The 18,560-nt window shown below is 43.0% G+C and overlaps 1 protein-coding gene across 3 annotated transcripts in view; it reads left to right on the top strand.

The window, feature by feature from the left end:
- Window positions 1-18,560, top strand: part of PIGF (phosphatidylinositol glycan anchor biosynthesis class F) — a 45,538-nt gene that overhangs the window by 17,835 nt on the left and 9,143 nt on the right. For 2 of the 3 annotated variants that reach the window (XM_073339124.1, XM_073339125.1), the window contains exon 5: window positions 6,319-6,427. In XM_073339124.1, coding sequence (XP_073195225.1) covers window positions 6,319-6,427 — 109 coding nt within the window. Of the gene's footprint in view, window positions 1-6,318; window positions 6,428-17,670; window positions 17,779-18,560 lie in introns of all 3 variants that reach the window. The other variant, XR_012158268.1, reaches the window with a different exon arrangement.

Genomic DNA, 18,560 nt, shown 5'->3' with positions numbered 1-18,560 from the left:
CCTAGAGTGTACTCCTCAATGTCTCCCTGGCCTTCTCCAATTGGTCTGTTAAGATTGCCATGAAGCCAGCCTGGAAAGCCTCAGAAGCTTTGGTTTCAAAGGAACCCAGGTAAGACCCCATACTGGATGTCAGAACTCTGCCCCAGCGCTACCTACAATCATGCAAGTCCTACAGAGGAGATTGTATAGCTTTATATCCACTCCTGTATAAAGTGTCCTGCTAGACCTAAGGTGACTGTTACCAGATTGTGGTGAGGTTTCTTCCTTGAGCAAGTAACCCAACCAGTGATGTTCAACATGACTTGTCAGAGGGTACGTGTAAACAAGGAAAACGGATCATGTTTTCCCCTTCGGATCAACCGTGACCAGCGAACACATTTGTCAAGGTGTTAAACTGTGTCTACATTAGGTGCAAAGTCATGTTTAAAAAATTAGTTGGCTAGCAAGTTTTCAAACACAGCCTATTTTCCTAGTCATCTCCACAAAGGCATCATCTTCTGCCAGTGCCAAAAGGGAACCAGACAACTCCTCATTTGCAGCTGACTCTGCTGTCAGCTCCTACAAACACCTGCCTGTGGTTCTGGCTATTCCTCTCCCAGACATGATGTCACATATAAGCTACATAATGGATCTTCAGATGCGGCAAGACATATTGCATTAATAGGTGTGATACTGTCTCTTCAGAAATTTGCTTCCTTAATGTGTGATGATCTTTTCACTGATCTTAATGCTCCAAAGTGTTACTTAACAAAAGCAGTGTCCTAACATGGACGTTTGTTGGAGCCCTTGTTAGCATGGAGTTTTTGAGATTCAATATCAGATCTATGCTCTGGAATCCCTTATGCAGTTCTAGATTGCTTGAACACTGATGGTTTCAGCACAACCCATGTACATGCATACGTTAGCAGCATTGACACTTCAACTACCCAGACATCTGTTGAGAAAAATAATACAGCAAGGCACATATTATCCAACAAGTTCTTGGAGTGCATTGGAGACAATTTTTTATTTCAGAAGGTGGAGAAAGCAACTAGGGGAGAGGCTGTTCTAGATTTGATTTGGACAAATAGGAAGGAACTGATTGAGAATTTGAAAGTGGAAGGCAGCTTGGGTAAAAGTGATCATGAAATGATAGAATTTGTGATTCTAAGGAATGGTGGGAGGGAAAACAGCAGAATAAAGACAATTGATTTCAAGAAGGCAGACTTGAGCAAACTTAGGGAGTTGGTAGGCAAGATCCCATTGGAAGCCAAGCCTAAGGGGAAAAACAGTTCAAGAGAGTTGGCATTTTTTCCAAGAGACATTAAGGGCACAAGAGCAAACTATCACTCTGCATAGGAAAGTTAGGAATTATGGCAAGAGGCCACCCTGGCTTAACCAGGGGATCTTCAATTATCTGAAACTCAAAAAAGAATCCTACACAAAGTGGAAACTAGATAAAATTACGAAGGATGAAAATAAAAAATACCCAACACAAGTATGTAGGGACAAAATTAGAGAGGCTAAGGCATAAAATGAGATTAAACTATCTAGAGACATAAAAGGTAACAAGAAAACGTTCTACAAATACATTAGAAGCAAGGGGGATACCAAAGACAGGGCAGGCCCATTACTCAATGAGGGAAGAAAGACAACACAGAAAATGTGGAAATGGCAGACGTGCTAAATGCTTTTTTTGTTTGTTTTCACCAGAAAGGTTTGTAGCGATTGAACGTCTAACATAGTGAATTCCAGTGAAAATCAGGTAGGAATTGAGGCTAAAATAGGGGAAGAACAAATTAAAAATTAGACAAGTTAGATGTTTTCAAGTTGGCAGGGCCTGATGAAATACATCCTTGGAGCTGACAGAGGAGATATGAGCCATTAGTGATCATCTTCGAAAAGTCATGGAAAATGGAAGAGATTACAGAGGACTGGAAGAGGGCAAATATAGTGCCAATCTATAAAAAAAGGGGAATAAGGACAACCTGGGGAATTAGAGACTAGTCATCTTAACATCAATACCGGGAAAGATAATGGAGCAAATAATCAAGCCATCAATTTGCAAACACCTAGAAGATAATGTGATAAGTAACAATCAACATGGATTTGTCAAGAGCAAATCTTGTCAGTCCAACCTAATAGCGTTCTTGAATAGACTAACAAGCCTTGTGGATGGGGGGAAGTGGTAGATGTGGTATATCTTGACTTTAGTAAGGCATTTGATACTGTCTTGCATGATCTCATAAACAAATTAAGGCCATGTCTATATGTACAGTGGTGCAGCTGTACCAATACAGCTGCATTCCTGCAGCGCATCAGGTGAAGATGCTCAGTGCTGGCGGGAGTGAACTCTCCTGCCGGCATACAGAAAACACCACTGTGATTGGCTGTGCACATATGTGTAACTTATGTCCTTCGGGGGTGAAATATTCACACCCCTGAGCAACATACATTTTTGCTGACAGGCCGTAGTGTAGACATAGCCTAAGGAAATATAACCTAGGTGGAGCTGCTTTAAAATGGGTGCATAACTGATTGGAAAACTGTTCCCAGGAGTAATTATTAGTTGGAAAGGCATATCAAGTGGAGTCCCGCAGGGATTGATTCTGCGTCATTTTCTGCTCAATATCTTCATCAATGATTTACATAATGGCTTAGAGCAGAGGTCCCCGAATTGTGGGATGTGCCCTCCTAGGGGGGTGTGGAGGGATGTTTGGGGGGTGCAGCCAAGGCCTAGGCCAGCCATGCACCACCCTCCACCCTGGGGGGAACAGGGAAGGAGTGCCACCCAGTTCTGCTCTGGGCCGTGGCCCCGGTTTCTGGCTCTAGGGCCCTGGCTGCCAGCCTTGGCCCCTGGTCGGGGCTCTGTTCCTGCCCCCAGCTGTGGCTCCAGCCTGGGCCCTCCTTACCCAGTCCTTGCCTCCCCACAAGCTGTTTCCCTGTTCATGGCCCCAGCTAGGGCGGGCATGGACAGGGATAAGTGGGGGGTGCGACCCTGAAAAGTTTGGGGACCACTGGCATAGAGAGTACACTTATAAAGTTTGCGGATGATACCAAGCTGGAAGAGGGTTGCAGGTGCTTTGCAAGGATAGGATTAAAATTCAAAATGATCTGGACAAACTGGAGAAATGGTCTGAAATAAATAGGCTGAAATTTCATAAAGACAAATGCAAAGTACTACACTTAGGAAGGAACAGTCACTGCACACATTCAAAATGGGAAATGACTGCCTAGGAAGGAGTACTTCGGAAAGGGATCTGGGGATTATAGGGGATCTCAAATTAAATATGAGTCAACAGTGTAACGCTGTTGTTAAAAAAGGAAACATTGTTCTGGGATGTATTAGCAGCAGTATTGTAAGTAAGCCAGGTACGCGAAGTAATTCTTTCACTCCTCTCTACACAGATAAGTCTTTAATTGGAGTATTGCATTCAGTTATGGGTGTCACATTTCATGGACAAATTGGAGGAAGTCCAGAGGAGCGCAACCATAATGATTAAAGGTCTTGAAAACATGACCTATGAGGAAAGATTGAAAAAATTGTGTTTGTTTAGTCTGGAGGAGAGAAGACTGAGGGGAGACATGGTAACAGTTTGCAAGTACATAAAAGATTGTTACAAGGAGGCCAGTGAAAATTTGTTTTCCTTAACTTCTGAGGATAGGACTAAAAGCAATGGGCTTAAATTGCAGCAAGTGAGGTTTACGTTGGACATTAGGAAAAGCTTCCTAACTGTCAGGGTAATTAAGCGCTTGAACAAATTGCCTAGGGTCAGCAGGTTGTGGAATTTCCATCACTGGAGGTTTTTAAGAACAGGTTAGACAAACACCTGTCAGGAATGGTCAAGTTCAGAGGTGGGCAAACTATGGCCCACAGGCCACATCCGGCCTGCGGGACCGTCCTGCCCGGCCCTTCAGCTTCCGGCCGGGGAGACTAGACCCTGGCCCCACCCGCGCAGCCTCCGCTCACCATGCTGCCAGCGCTCTGGGCGGCGAAGCTGCAAGAGCCGCCAGGTGCAGTGTATTAAATTGCTCCCCGTAGGAATGTGCTACTTATGGACCACCAGGACTGGCAGCTGTAAGTAGTACACAGTAAGTAGCACGTTCCTATGGGGAGCAATTTAATACACTACACCTGGGTAGGGAAGGCTGTGCCTTCCCAAACAGCCTGGCCCCTGCCCCCTATCCGCCCACTTCCCACCACCGACTGCCCCCCTCAGAACCCCTGACCCATCCAACTCCCCCTGCTCCTTGTCCCCTGATTGCCCCCTCCCGGGACCCCCCTGCCTGTAACTGCCCCCCCCCCCGGGACCCCACCCCCTATCCAATGCTCCCTGTCCCCTGACTGCCCCTACCCCTATCCATACCCCCGCCCCCGGACAGGCCCCCTAGGACTCCCACGGTTATCCAACTGTTCCCTGACTGTCCCCCAGGATCCCCTGCCCCTTATCCAACCCCCCCGCTCCCGTACCATGCCGCTCAGAGCACCGGGACTGGCAGCCGTAAGTAGTACACCGTAAGTAGCACATTCCTTTCGGAACCCTGGTATGGCCCTCAGGCCAAAAAGTTTGCCCACCCCTGGTCTAGTTATTACTTACTCCTGACCTGAAGGCAGAGGGCTGGACTAAATAACCTGCTGAGCTCCCTTCCAGTCCTACACTTCTGTGATTCTATGATAGAAAATATCCTTTGCCTAGAAATACCTCCATCTAGTTCTTACCTTAAACCTGTGAGAGACCAGTTGTTGAGGCTATTGTAACTGGAGGCAGAACTGGCTAAATGGATTTCCCCTCCCTATTAGCATGCCCATTGATGTGGTACAATGGCAGTAGCCTGAATCCTCCATTCTGATTGGAAGTTGCGTGCTAGAAAGACCTACACTTATAAAGGGAAAAAAATTGCTGACTGTTGTGAAAAGTCCCTTGTGTATTCTCTTATAGACTCCACACAAAATCTGCCCCACTTCTTTCTTCTCTTGTCTCAGTTTGGGTTAAAAATAATCTCCCTAACAGATTTTCTACTCTGGGAAATTATATCATGTTAGACTACAACCCTGAGGAATCATGTTAATTAACGTGGTGTGAAACAGTGCATACAGGGACTGTTGTGTTTAACATTGTGTCAGCTGGTCATGGCTAACCCTAAGGGTCACAGGCTCAAAAAGTTAAAATAACATTAATTTTTGTCACCTTGTGGCTTTTTCATCACAGCTTTCAAATGCAACTGGCCTTTCCTAATTTCAGTGATGACAACTGCAGAGGAGGTATCTATCTTTGATATTTTAATAAAAGGCTGAAGTATATGAGGCTGCTAAGGAGACTCTTAGATCTATGTGTACTGGGAAAGTACATCCTATTGGAACCCTGGGGAGTTGTGGGAACTAACACAGTGTTAAACACAACTGGGGATGCACCATAGCAGAGAACATTGTGCGTACCGTAGCATCAGCTGGTCTAGGGTCTACCACAGTTCTGATTTGGATTTGACTCAAGATAGTGGAAATATCTCAATAACAGTTCACAGGATTTTCAGCTCCATCAGCTTCAAATCCAAAATCTGAATCCTAGCCAAAACCTAATGCAGATCTCTGTGCCACATCTTCAGCCTACCTATAATGATATTCTCCAGTCTGAAGGCAAAAATCCGAGTAACCTTTTTGTTATTGCCACAAGGAGTAATTAAGTATCCTTTGGCAAAAATAAAACTTGCTTTAGGTCCATAACGTTTTTTTAAATAACTTCTATATTTCATCATGTTATGCCTCCATCTGAAGACTAAAAGGTGCAGTGTTCAGTAAAATCTGCTAGGGGGTTGAATGTTTTTGTCTGTCATATTTCCATAGGAATTGGAGTTGAATGTATGCAGTAGCATTAGTAGAATTGTTAGTCATAACATTATAGCAGTTTTTATATTTTTAAATACAGCATACAAGCTAATTTTGCGTGCTGGACCCCAGATTTGGTGCCTGAAATGTAACTCTCATGTTGTCAGGGGCTGGAAGTGGTATGGAGATATTACATTCCGCCCCTCTATGTATGGTGTGTGGTTAAGGCGGGGAAAGTGATATATGCTCCTTACTAACAAACCTCCTCGAAAACAATGGAAAATGCAGGGGTGGGGGAAAGGTTGCTGCTATGAGCGAGGTGTAGTAGACATATACCCATATAACCACCCCCCACCCAATAAATCTGTAAATTATATATTAAAAAAAATACAATTGACATTTTATATCTGCTGTTTGACTTGCAGAGCATGGCAGAGATCAGATCAGTCGGTCTAAAGCTCTGAAAGGATTACTTTTGTGCTGTTAAAATCTTGTAATATGTGCTAATCTTCCAGAGCTATGTCCATCTGGGATAACAGTCTACAGATTACCACGATGTGTAGCATAGTGGGAGCATGGCTTGGAGCATTTCCTATTCCTCTGGATTGGGATCGGCCTTGGCAGGTTAGTCTTCATACCTTGTAAGTGTATTCACATTCGTTTGTTGCAGTGTGAGAACTGAACAAAAAGGAGGGAGACAATAAAAGTATATTAGAGGTGCTAGCATGAAGCTGCTAATGTAATGTAGCCAAATCCCATTTAAGAACTGTATAATAAATATCTCTTTTCCAGTATCCAACATGCAGTGTTTTTACTACCTCTTTCAGTCGGTTTTGAAGTGTTTTGTGTGTGTCTCTGTGTTCATGTGCTGACACTATCAGTAGATTCTTGAAGAAAATCACACTGAAAGCTAATATTCAGAGTTTGATATTGAGGAGTTACACAAGCAGGAAGAGAAGAGCAACATGACACATGGCAGGGAGTGTATCCGCATTCAGTTTGTGGATAGAAAGCACTGCTTTTATTGTTTATGGGGAGAGGAAGAAAGATGCTTTCCAAGTGTTTCAGCTTCCCTGCACCTTCCATTAAAGCACTTAACGAAATGCATTTAAAATTGCTATTGGCTTAATATTGATTTGTGGAGTTTGGGTGGCCAAATACCTCTGCTGAAAATTTACCTTACGATTTCAAAGGAACCACTGGCAAGTAGCAGCTACTTTGTTGCACAGTAAAAAATGGGAAGCTGGCACTGCAGAAAAATCTGTAAATTCGGCAGTCTGCACTATCCCATTTTGACTTTAATTGCCATGCAGAAATGATCTCTCCTGCTGTTACCTAAATATGTAAATGTTCTGAGATAATTCTTAGTAATAGCTGTTGGTGTAATTAGAAAGAAACCACTACTGCTTTCCATCCTAGTGAGGTGCTAACCGTTTACACTAAATCCATCAGTATTTGCCAACCCTATAATGCTACTAGTCAGATGGAGTTCAGACGCCGCCTCTTCCAGAAGCCAGTAGGGCAGCCCAGCACTCAAGTCTCTCTCATCCTCATAAAGCATGGTGATTTATACTCCTATTAGAGGGTTTTTTCCAGAAGCAGCTGAGCAGGTTACCTTTGTGTCAGAAGCCTTTCTTTCGATCAGTATAATTACATACAAATACTCCTTTTCTTTTTTAAATATGCTAAGAAATCAGAATAGCAGATGAGTGGTTTAGTAGTTTAAGAATAAAGTTTGACTTGACTCCCTGCAACTACATATTTTAAACATTGGAGCATGTTTCACCGTTCCCGCCTCTTGAGGGTAGGTGCTTGGTAGTATCATTTAGTGTATCATTTATGTGGTTTCTTTTATGAGACCTTAAAATCAATGGGCTCAATCCTGTAAAGTGTGCCTTGTGCAGGGCATCCTCATCTCCTGCTGACTTTAGTGGATTTTGAGAATGCTTGGCACTTTGCAGGAGTAAGTATGGAGATTTTGCTTTCCCTGCTTTGACATTAATTAAATTCCCCTGTCATTTTCTAAAAGTCATGTCCCTGTGCCATGATAGAGGTACATAAAATCATGAGTGGTGTGGAGAAAGTGAATAAGAAAAAGTTATGTACTTGTTCCCATAATATAAGAACTAGGGGCCACCAAATGAAATTAATAGGTAGCAGGTTTAAAACAAATAAAAGGAAGTTCTTCTTCCCTCAGTGCACAGTCAACCTGTGGAACTCCTTGCCTGAGGAGGTTGTGAAGGCTAGGACTATAACAGGGTTTCAAAGAGAACTGGACAAATTCATGGAGGTTAACTCCATTAATGGCTATTAGCCAGGATGGGTAAGGAATGGTGTCCCTAGCCTCTGTTTGTCAGAGGGTGGAGATGGATGACAGGAGGGAGATCACTAGATCATTACCTGTTAGGTTCACTCCCTCTGGGGCACTTAGCATTGGCCACTGTCAGTAGACAGGATATTGGGCTGGATGGACCTTTCGTCTGACCCAGTATGGCCGTTCTTATGTTCTTATGCCATAGGTCAGAATGCACCCCAGCCTAGAAACCCATGTGTGTCTCATCCTCCTGACCAGGGTTTTTCCAGGCTACATAGTTCCCTGCCTACACTATGAGTTTCCCAGCAAGACAGACTGCCTAATCAGGCCTGCTTTGCTTTCTCATAGAGGCTATGAGCAGCATAATTGCCCACAGCTGAAAGTTACCTCATAATCCTTTCTAAGCAAGCACATTTACTCTTAAGGTGAAAGCATTACAGAGAAAACATATTGAAAACAATAAAAGAACCTACAGGCAGGCTGCTAAACTTACCAGAGATCACCCCCAACTCTAGCAAGGGTTCTGGCATGTGATCAATCCTTCAAACTCCACCAAGGCGTTTTTCTGTGGTTATGAGTTCATAGCAGCTGTTAGCTCAGAATAAGCACCTCTGTGAATCATTCATTCTTTCCCTTATGCAGTTTGGGCCTTTGAGCTTGTTCTCATATAACAGATGATCAGCAGACAAATGTCCCCTCCTCAGGGCAAAGCTTCAAAAGGCTTAGTTCTTGCATTACTGGAGGAGGTACATTAGCATGCACATTTTCCTAGAGATTTCCTGGGAAATGCTGTTCAACTTTTTGTCCCAAAAGTTGTTCTTGTCTAGCACATTGTTTAAAATAGTCTTTTGAAATTCATAACACTTCCCAGGGTTTGTTTACATTGGCCATGTCTCCCTTCTACAGAAGTTACATACAATCCCACAAAACTATAAAAACTTGGCATTTATAATACTATGGACTTCCAAAGCTATTTAAACTTAATTCAGTTAGCTGTCCCAAAGATATTGCAGGAAATTGCCATATTTGTCACAGTGTGCACCAGTCTATGTGGATACAGCTCTCCACCCCAGAGAAAACTGCATTTCACTGTGTTTGCGTGTTGTATGTATAGGGACAGATTTTTGCATTTCCCATATCTTTATGTTGTTTACACCCATGCAAAGAGTGTATATTGCTACCAAATCAGCATGGTAACAATTTACATCCACTTTGCACTGGTATAACCAAGTTTGCAAGGTGAAGTGCAACAGAGAATCTGACCCTAACAATGTACTTTGGTCTATGGGATGAAAGTTGTTGTATACTTGAAAAATACTTTATTAATACAGTATTGCACAAGATCTAGGTCAGAATAGAGACCTTATATTAGATAATGTATGTCCTGAAGACTTCATTAATAAATTATGTACACAACTTCCCATAAGTTGTGCAATATGTCTATCTTATATACCAATAGTGTGAGCTGAGATATAAAAAATGGATAGATTCTGATGAACAAGACACACATATTCATTAGATAAGACAGATAATGTAAATAAATGTAATCCTTGATTATACAGCTCCAAATGTTGACATGTGGGAGACCCAAGTTTGGCAGTATCCTGGCAACTTTTTGTGTGTGTGGCTAATATAGACTTGGGTCAGAATTTTCAAACATGAGTGGCTAAAGTTGGGTTTCTGAATGTATATTCAGGCATTTAAACAGGCGTTGCCAGCTATTCAGAAGTGCTGAGTGTGACAGATATTGCGACTGCATGCTGCATCTTTCAGAGAACATATTGTATTAAGGTTATAAATGATCTGTGTATTACTGTGGGCCAGGAATTGTATGCAGCTCAGGGGAGGGGGATAATGGTTGCTTTTAGCTCCTGCAGGAACTAAAACCAGCGTGGGGTGATTAAAGTGAATCACTCATGTTGTAAATACCTCTAGAGAGGTACCATCCCTTGGGAGGCTTGCAAATACTTGTTCAAACTGGGTTTTCCAGAGACTAACAGACAAAGAAAGGTCTTTTGATATAAAAAGGCTGCATTTAAACTAAGGGCCTTCTTTCTGATACGGTAAACAGACAGGTCTTTCTGTCCCTGGGAGCCCCAACCCTTGGAAGGGTTGGAAAGACATTGGCCTACTAAGGCCCCATAAGTATGACAAGTGATTCTGGTATGTTTAGTTTTTGTTTAAATCTGTTTGTTTTTTATGTTTTCTCTAATGCATTTACCTTAAGAATAAATATGCTTGCTTGGAAAGAACTGTGTGGTAACTTGTAACTGCTAGTAATGCACTGTTCATAGCCCTCAGAGAGAGAAAGCCAAGCATAGGTGCTGGCCTTTAGGCAGACTGGCTTGGCAGGGATATCACAGTGTAAGCAGGGAGCCCTGCAGTCTTGTCCTCCCCTCCTCCCTGCCCCTGTCACAAGAGACAGCTGATGACTGGAGATCTGAGACCTGACTGGGCACTCCTGGAATGGACCACAGGAAGTCGGGGGCTACAGGTGCAATTATCCTGAAACTGTGACACTGAATATCTGCAGTTATCTAAGTTATAGTAGCTTGTCACTTGATGTCTTTGGGCAGCAGTATTGTCCAGAACCTCTGCTGCACTATGCACTGTGGCTGCACACCTCCCTGTCCCTGATGCTCACCTCCCACCCTCATCTCTGGTATGTGCCTTATATTGGAGCTTGGGAGGGGGTCCACAAAAGACAACCTGAGGCTGTCTTCTTCAGTTCCTGTGCCAGGGGAATTCTCGGCCGTATCTAGGGTTTTCAGAGCTCCTTTGTCACTCTGGCCCAGCATATGGCAGCTTGAGCAGGGGTGAAAATCTCACCAAAATTTTGGACTTAAAGTACTTGAGTATCCCTTTTAATCCTCTCTTTCTGGGGAGCTTATGGAGTAACCATAGAGCAGACAGTTTATCAATCCTGTAGGCCATAGATAGGAGACTGCTTGTGGGGGACAACATTTTTAAATGCTAATGTTCTTTATGGCCCACTTTATAGGGGAAAGTGAAAGAAGTCTTTTTAATGCAAAACAGCTTGTATATTTGCATTTATCTGAGTAAATGTCGTCAAACACAAAAATGATACTATCCATGGGGTAGAAACCAGTCTTTATAGGCTGTTTTTTATTAACTTGGGCTTGACTTGCAGAACTTGACAATATCAATTGCATCCGATGAAGTGAGCTGTAGCTCACGAAAGCTTATGCTCAAATAAATTGGTTAGTCTCTAAGGTGCCACAAGTACTTCTTTTCTTTTTGCGAATACAGACTAACAAAGCTGTTACTCTGAAACCTGTCCATATCAATTGAGAGATTATATACTTCTGTGAACAGGGATTTCAAAAATACCTGGTGTCAAGGTTCCTTCCCCACTCTGAACTCTAGGGTACAGATGTGGGGACCTGCATGAAAACCTCCTAAGCTTATTTTTACCAGCTTAGGTTAAAACTTCCCCAAGGTACAAACTATTTTCCTTTTTCCCTTGGACTTTATTGCTGCCACTACCAAGAATCTAACAGATATATAACCTGGAAAGAGCCTGCTTGGAAATGTCTTTTCCCCCAAAATCCTCCCCAAACCCTACACGCCCTTTCATGGGGAAGGCTTGATAAAAATCCTCACCAATTTACATAGGTGAACACGGACCCAAACCCTTGGATCTTAAGAACAATGAAAAAAACAATCAGGTTCGTAAAAGAAGAATTTTAATAGAAGAAAAGGTAAAAGAATCACCTCTGTAAAATCAGGATGGTCAGTACCTTACAGGGTAATTACATTCAAAACATAGAGAATCCCTCTAGGCAAAACCTTAAGTTACAAAAAGACACAAAAACAGGAATATCCATTCCATTCAGCACAGCTTATTTTCTCAGCCAGTTAAACAAACAGAATCTAACGCATATCTAGCTAGATTACTTACTAAGTTCTAAGACTCCATTCCTGTTCTGTTCCCAGGAAAAGCATCACACACGCAGACAGCCTTTGTTTCTCCCCCTGCTCCAGCTTTTGAAAGTATCTTGTCTCCTCATTGGTCATTTTGGTCAGGTGCCAGCGAGGTTATCCTAGCTTCTTAACCCTTTACAGGTGAAAGGGTTTTTCCTCTGGCCAGGAGGGATTTTAAAGGCGTTTACCCTTCCCTTTATATTTATCACACCTTGTCACCAAATTATAAGAGATGGAAAAAGATATTCTGGCCACACTTTTGTGGTGTTTGTAATGGAAACATTGCCCCCAAACACCACAAAAGTCTGGTCAAGCTGAGATGTCCCATGGAGGTGATGTATTGGAGTTGGATTCTGTTAGCATTCCCAGAGACCTGATTCAAGGAACAGCATTAACATTGGTCTTTTCCTTCCTCCCACCCAATAGAGCAGTGGTTCTCAAACTTATTTGATCGCGCCCCCCTTCTTTGTGTCTGTAGTAGTTTATTCCCCCCCCCCGCCACACAAGTACATATACCAGTAAAAACAAGCAACTCTAAATATTAAAAACAGTGAGGCATTGATTCAAACAGTGCTAACAATCCTTTGCAATAAGAGCAAAAGTAAAACTGTGATTGTGGTTGATTCTTACAATTAAATGTGCACACCACATCGTAGCAAATGGATTAATGTACAAATGGCAACGACTTTGTATAATGCTATGCAGACTTAACAGAAATCAATCAATATACACAGCACCATCTAGAGTCAAATACACAGTGCCATCTGAGGACCTGGTATGGCTGGAGCAATCAGCTTTGATAGTTATTCAGTGCTATGGGTAAAATGTGTGCCGTAAGTTTTTGTTTTTTCCCCCTATTAAAGCTTTTCATCCCCTCCTCCCCGAATACATTCTCTGCCCCCCAATTTGAGAACCTCTGCAATAGAACATTGAGATCTACTGCTCAGGTTTTGAGCTATATATGGTTCTTCAAGGCCCTCATGGAATCTTCAGGTCTGATAGACATTCCTGGGTCCTGGGCACCAACAGTAAGAGCATTCCGTACAGGAGTATTCCCAGTGCTGCCACTGGTCACGTGGGAAGCGAGGGAAAGTGATAAGATCTCCTTTCCTTGTAGCTATGAAGGAGGATAGACACTTCACTCTCTATCTTGAGGGGACAGGGATGGGAAGAAAAGAGGCATTGACATAGGATTGTGCTGTTGTATTGGAACGCCAATGTTAAATCACCTTGATGCAATGTTTCACATATTGACACAATCCTGATGCAACATCATACCACACTGCCAGGACAGTCTGTTGCGTCTTCATAACTGCAGTGGTGAAGTAGCTCTCCAGTTGTTTAAAGCTTGAGTATTCCTGTAATACTGGTGATGGGAAATGTGTGAAATGATGATCCTTCCAGAATGGAATGAGAAGACAACCAGATATTTCTGTCAGAACTGCCCTTCAGAATAGGCTGAGGCTCAGGGTGACAGAGTCTAACTCAGCGGTGGGTAAACTACGGACCGCGGGACCGTCCTGCCCGGCCCCTGAGCTCCCGGCTGGGGAGTCTTGCCTCCGGCCCCTCCCCCGCTGTCCTCCCTCCCCTGCAGGTATGCTGCCGCATGGGCAGTGTGGCTTGTGCCCATCCACCTCCCAGACTTTCTAACAATCCTGTCCTGCCACTCTGAGCGGCATGGTGAGGGGCAGGAGGTCCCGGGGGCAGTCAGGGGACAGGGGGCAGTCATATGGGGAGGAGGTTCAGGGAGGGGGGTGGTCAGGAGATGGGGAGAAGGGGAGGTTGGATAGGGGGGACGGATGGGGGAGACAGGGAGCAGGGGGAGTTGGATAGTGGGTGGGGTCCTGAGGGGGCAGTTAGGGATGCGGGTCCCGGGAGGGGGTGGTCAGGGGACAAGTGGATGGGTCAGGGGCCCCAGGGGGCCTGTCAGGGCAGGAGTGTGGATAGTTCAGGGACAGTAAGGGGACAAGGAGCAGGGGGGCTTAGATAGGGGGTGGGGTTCCAGGGAATGGTTGGGGCAGCGGGTCCGGGGAGGGGGTGGTCAGGGGACAAAGAGCAGTGGGGTTGGATGGGTGGGGGGTTCTGAGAGGGGCGGGAAGTGGGAGGGGGTGGATGGGGGCAGGGGCCAGGCTGTTTGGGGAGGCACAGCCTTCCCTACCCAGCCCTCCATACCATTTCACAACCCCAATGTGGTTCTCGGGCCAAAAAGTTTGCCCACCCCTGGTTTAACTTATGCAGCAGGTGGAAATCTTTTACTTGTACTTGTTGACCCAAGCCAAAAGCAATGTCACCACTCAAAGTAAGCCTACAACATTTCTGCTTTTATTCACTAAATTGTGCAGATAAATGAAGTGGGCCTCTGACTACACCATAAGCAGCACTACTTCCAGAATTATTGTACATTCTCTCAGCCTTTTCACTTGTATCTTGCCACATGTTTACAGCATTAATGAGCTGCTCATGTAGTCATTACCTGTACAGTTTACTTTGGGCTTTCTTATTACCAAACCTTAAACTTTGTTAATGGACTGGGTTTGTATAAAAAGCAAACCTGGACATCATCTTTTAACTCTGAGAAAGATTTACACAGAAATGATGTAAGTGATTTATAGTGAAAGTATGATTAGCATTAAAATGATAGCACAAGAACTGCTATACAGCAGACCTGGTTTTGAATGTTAAAGCAAACATGGTGACTCCTCATTTCCAGGATTCTAATCCACCCTTGCCTAGAATCTATATAATAGGCCAATTAAGGGGTACCTAGTGATTTTCACACAATGTTCGGTGGTCTGTTAACGAAGATGACCTGTGTATCTTTCAGTTCCATCTGATTCTCTTTCAGTACTTTCTGAACAATATTACACCTGTTCTCCATGCAGAACACAAGCTTCCAGTTTGTTTCCAGGTATAATTTAAGATGTTGGGGATCACCTCTTTCCCAGTTTGATACCAGCTCTGTTACTCAAGCGAAAAGCCCCATAGTTTAAGCAGAAGGGGGTTGGAAGCAAAGCGTCTTACAATGAATGCTCCTCAAATCTGGTACTTCCCTAATTCTTCACCAGAGCCATTATTTGTTGCCCTTCAAGGCCATATTGCAAAAGTCATCTTTTTTTTCCCCCTTCTCAAGCTTTTTAGGTAAAGTGGAAGAGTTGGTTGTTTTGGATAGTGGATGAGGGCTAATGTGGCTGGAATTAGGGCAACTTCTTGTAATTTATCAGACTGTTGCATTTCTTTCTGTGCTAATCTTCCTTTAATTACTAAGATAATTTCAGTGTATCTGGAACTTTACTGCTGTGACTCAGTGAACACAGAGCTCATTACTTCTGTGCTATTGGAGCTCCTTTGCTTCAGTTTAGGAGATTAGCTATATTTAAAATTCTTGTTGTTATGAGTAAAGATTTGCATGGGCTTTACACTTCTTAGAGGCTTTAGCATAATTCAGGGCCGTGGTTAAAATACGTAGGTCTCTTCTAAACTATGTTGTAGTAGTTTCTGATGCAACTGTATAGTAATCAGATGTGCAAAGGTTGAATTTATACGGGTGATGGAAACCAATGCTTTGAAAATCTATCAGAATTGTGTGCCAACAGCACAGGGCTACAGCCTATTCCCTAGTATCAATCTGTTAACTTTCCTTTGTATGTAAGTCAGGGAAGTTAAGCTATGAAATCCACAAATGTGGGCAAACAACCTCTTTCCCCATACAAATAGTTTAAAAAATGCAGTCTTCAGCAAAGAGTATTTTCTGTAGAGATGGCTATTTATAATGTGACATGAGCTATGAAATAAGTGGTAATAAAATTAAATCAGCTAAATAAATCATTTTTCTCATCAAGATATATCATACTAAATATCATAATCTGTTTTCAATAATAGGTTGATGCTTAAAACCTGTTCCTCAACTAATGCACACATCTAGACTGTGTACTTCAGCTTTATTAAATTGCTATCATTAGGGTAAGTTATATCAAAAAGAAAACCAAAGATCCAAACATACATATAAACCTGTGACCTTCATTTGCTTTGAAATTATTGGTGGTGAAACACTCCTGTGAAAATTGCCATACGGTGACCCTTATACAGTAACTCCTCGCTTAACGTTGTAGTTGTGTTCCTGAAAAATGCTACTTTAAGCGAAATGATGTTAAGCGAATCCAATTTCCCCAAAAGAATTAATGTAAATAGGGGGGGTTAGGTTCCAGGGAAATTTTTTTCACCAGACAAAAGACTATATTATATGTATGTATACACAGTATAAGTTTTAAACAAACAATTTAATACTGTACACAGCAGTGGTGATTGTGAAGCTTGGTTGAGGTGGTGGAGTTAGAGGGTAGGATATTTCCCAGGGAATGCCTTACTGCTAAATGATGAGCTAGAACTCAGCTGAGCCCTCAAGGGTTAACTCGTTGTTAATGTAGCCTCACACTCTACAAGGCAGCAGGAATGGAGGGAAGGGAGACAGCATGGCAGACAGAGACACACACCCTGTGTGTGTGAGAGAGAGAGAGAGATGCACCCTTTAAGTATGCTGGCCCCACTCTAAGTACACTGCCTTTTTAGATCAGGAAGTTGAGACAGCAGCTGCTGTCTGCAAGCTCCCTCCGTCCTGAGCTCTGTTGTGTCCCCCCACTGCTCTGTGGAGATAGGGTAAGTGGGTGGTGGGGGGGGGACACCCTGATATTAGCCTCCCCCCAGCAAGCAGGAAGCTCTGGAGAGCAGCTCCAAGGCAGAGGGCAGGAGCAGCACATGGCAGTGGGGGGAGGGAAAGCTGAACTGCTTGCAATTGGTAGCCTGCTGGGCGGTGGCTGCTACACAGGGAACTTAGAGAAAAGGGGGGAGCTGATGGGGGGCTGCCGGTCCACCCTGGTTCCAAGCCCCCACCAGCTAGCAGCAAAGGGCTGCTCTTTCTGTAAGCAGTGGACAAAGCAGGCGGCTGCCAAACAACATTATAAGGGAGCATTGCGCAACTTTAAACGAGCGTGTTCCCTAATTGATCAGCAACATAACAACGAAACAACATTAACCGGGATGACTTTAAGTGAGGAGTTACTGTACAAAAATTCAATAAATTCTGCTCACTTTAACCCTAAGAATGAACTAAATTTATCAGAAACATTACTTATTTGGCTTGTCCACAGCAAGATTTGAAACACTGTTAGTACCTTTCCAGTGAATTGCATTTAAACTTGGTTGTTGCAAAAAGGTGCTAACAGATTTCCATTAGCTAGTGTAGCTAAGGCTTGTCCATGTTTATAAAATGGCTTACAGAATTGTGGTCATAGATTAGGATTCGGACCATTCTTTCTTTAATGGCTGTTGTAAGCAGAGCCAAACTGTACATTAATAGTAAAACATATTTAATCATGGTTGAGGAGAGGCATCGCAAGCGGAATTTAAGTGCTGACCTTTGGCTCTGTGATAGTCCTGGGATGAGGTAACCTCAAGTCAGCTAGTGACTCTAAAGTTCAGCAAGTTTGTAAATGTACTGCTTGATTTAGGATAAGTATTAAATGATATCTAGTGAAGTTAGAGCTGTTAAACATAAGCAAATGTACATACCAAAATAAGCTTTGTATAATTGATAGATGTGTATTTCCATTAGCTCAGGATTTAGCAAATACTTCACCAAGTCCAAGTTCCTCTTCTCGACCATCTGGACTTGAGAGCGAGAATAAGCCCTCTCCAGCTCTAATCCTGAAGTTCCCATCAGGTATTTTCCTACAGAAGTGGCCCCAAGTCAAGTTGTCAGTATGAATGGGCAGTTACTGCCATCTTTTTTCCTTCTCTCTTCATTTGCATTGTTTAAATAGAAGATTTCAGTGTACTCCTTTGAGTAGAGTACTCTCTTAGTTTTCTCTCTGTCATGTGAATGGGTATGCTTATGCTGCCACTGAAACACCACTTCCATCTCCTGAGATCCTTTCTTTAAAAGTAATTTTTACAGTGACTATTTAAGAGAGTTGTTAGTCTAATTCTTTGTGGACACGTGTCCACATCAATACTGGCACCCTCATCAGCAATCTCAGTAGAAAGGCTGAGGAATGAATGGCCAGAGGAGGTTTCCTTCAGATATGTTGCCAGTAGCTGTGTGGAGGAAGTTTGTAGTACCACTATTTTTATGTCTTATCTATTCAGTGGTTAAGATTTAATAAATAAATAAAGAATAATGCATATTTCTTATAGTGCTTTTCATCAGTAGATCTCAAAAGTCCTTCATAATTTTTTAGTGTATTTATCCTCACAACACCCCTATGACGTAAGTATCCCCATTTTACAGATAGGGAACTGAAGCATAGAAAAGCTAAGTGATTTGCCTCAAGTCACAAAGGAAGTTTGTGACTGAACAGTTATATCAAGATCGGATTTTTTTTTTTTTTTTTGGTATTTCACCATAATGAACTCTTTTACACACACTAGATTCAAATAGGAAAGATCTGTATTCTCAAAAAAAGTCCAGAAACCTGGACACATCACTGATCTTAGATAAACAAA

This window comes from Lepidochelys kempii, chromosome 3 (genome assembly GCF_965140265.1).
Source record: "Lepidochelys kempii isolate rLepKem1 chromosome 3, rLepKem1.hap2, whole genome shotgun sequence".
Lineage (NCBI taxonomy): Eukaryota > Metazoa > Chordata > Testudines > Cheloniidae > Lepidochelys > Lepidochelys kempii.
The sequence above is the reverse complement of the archived record's forward strand: the minus strand, read 5'-3'. Positions and strand labels throughout refer to the sequence as shown.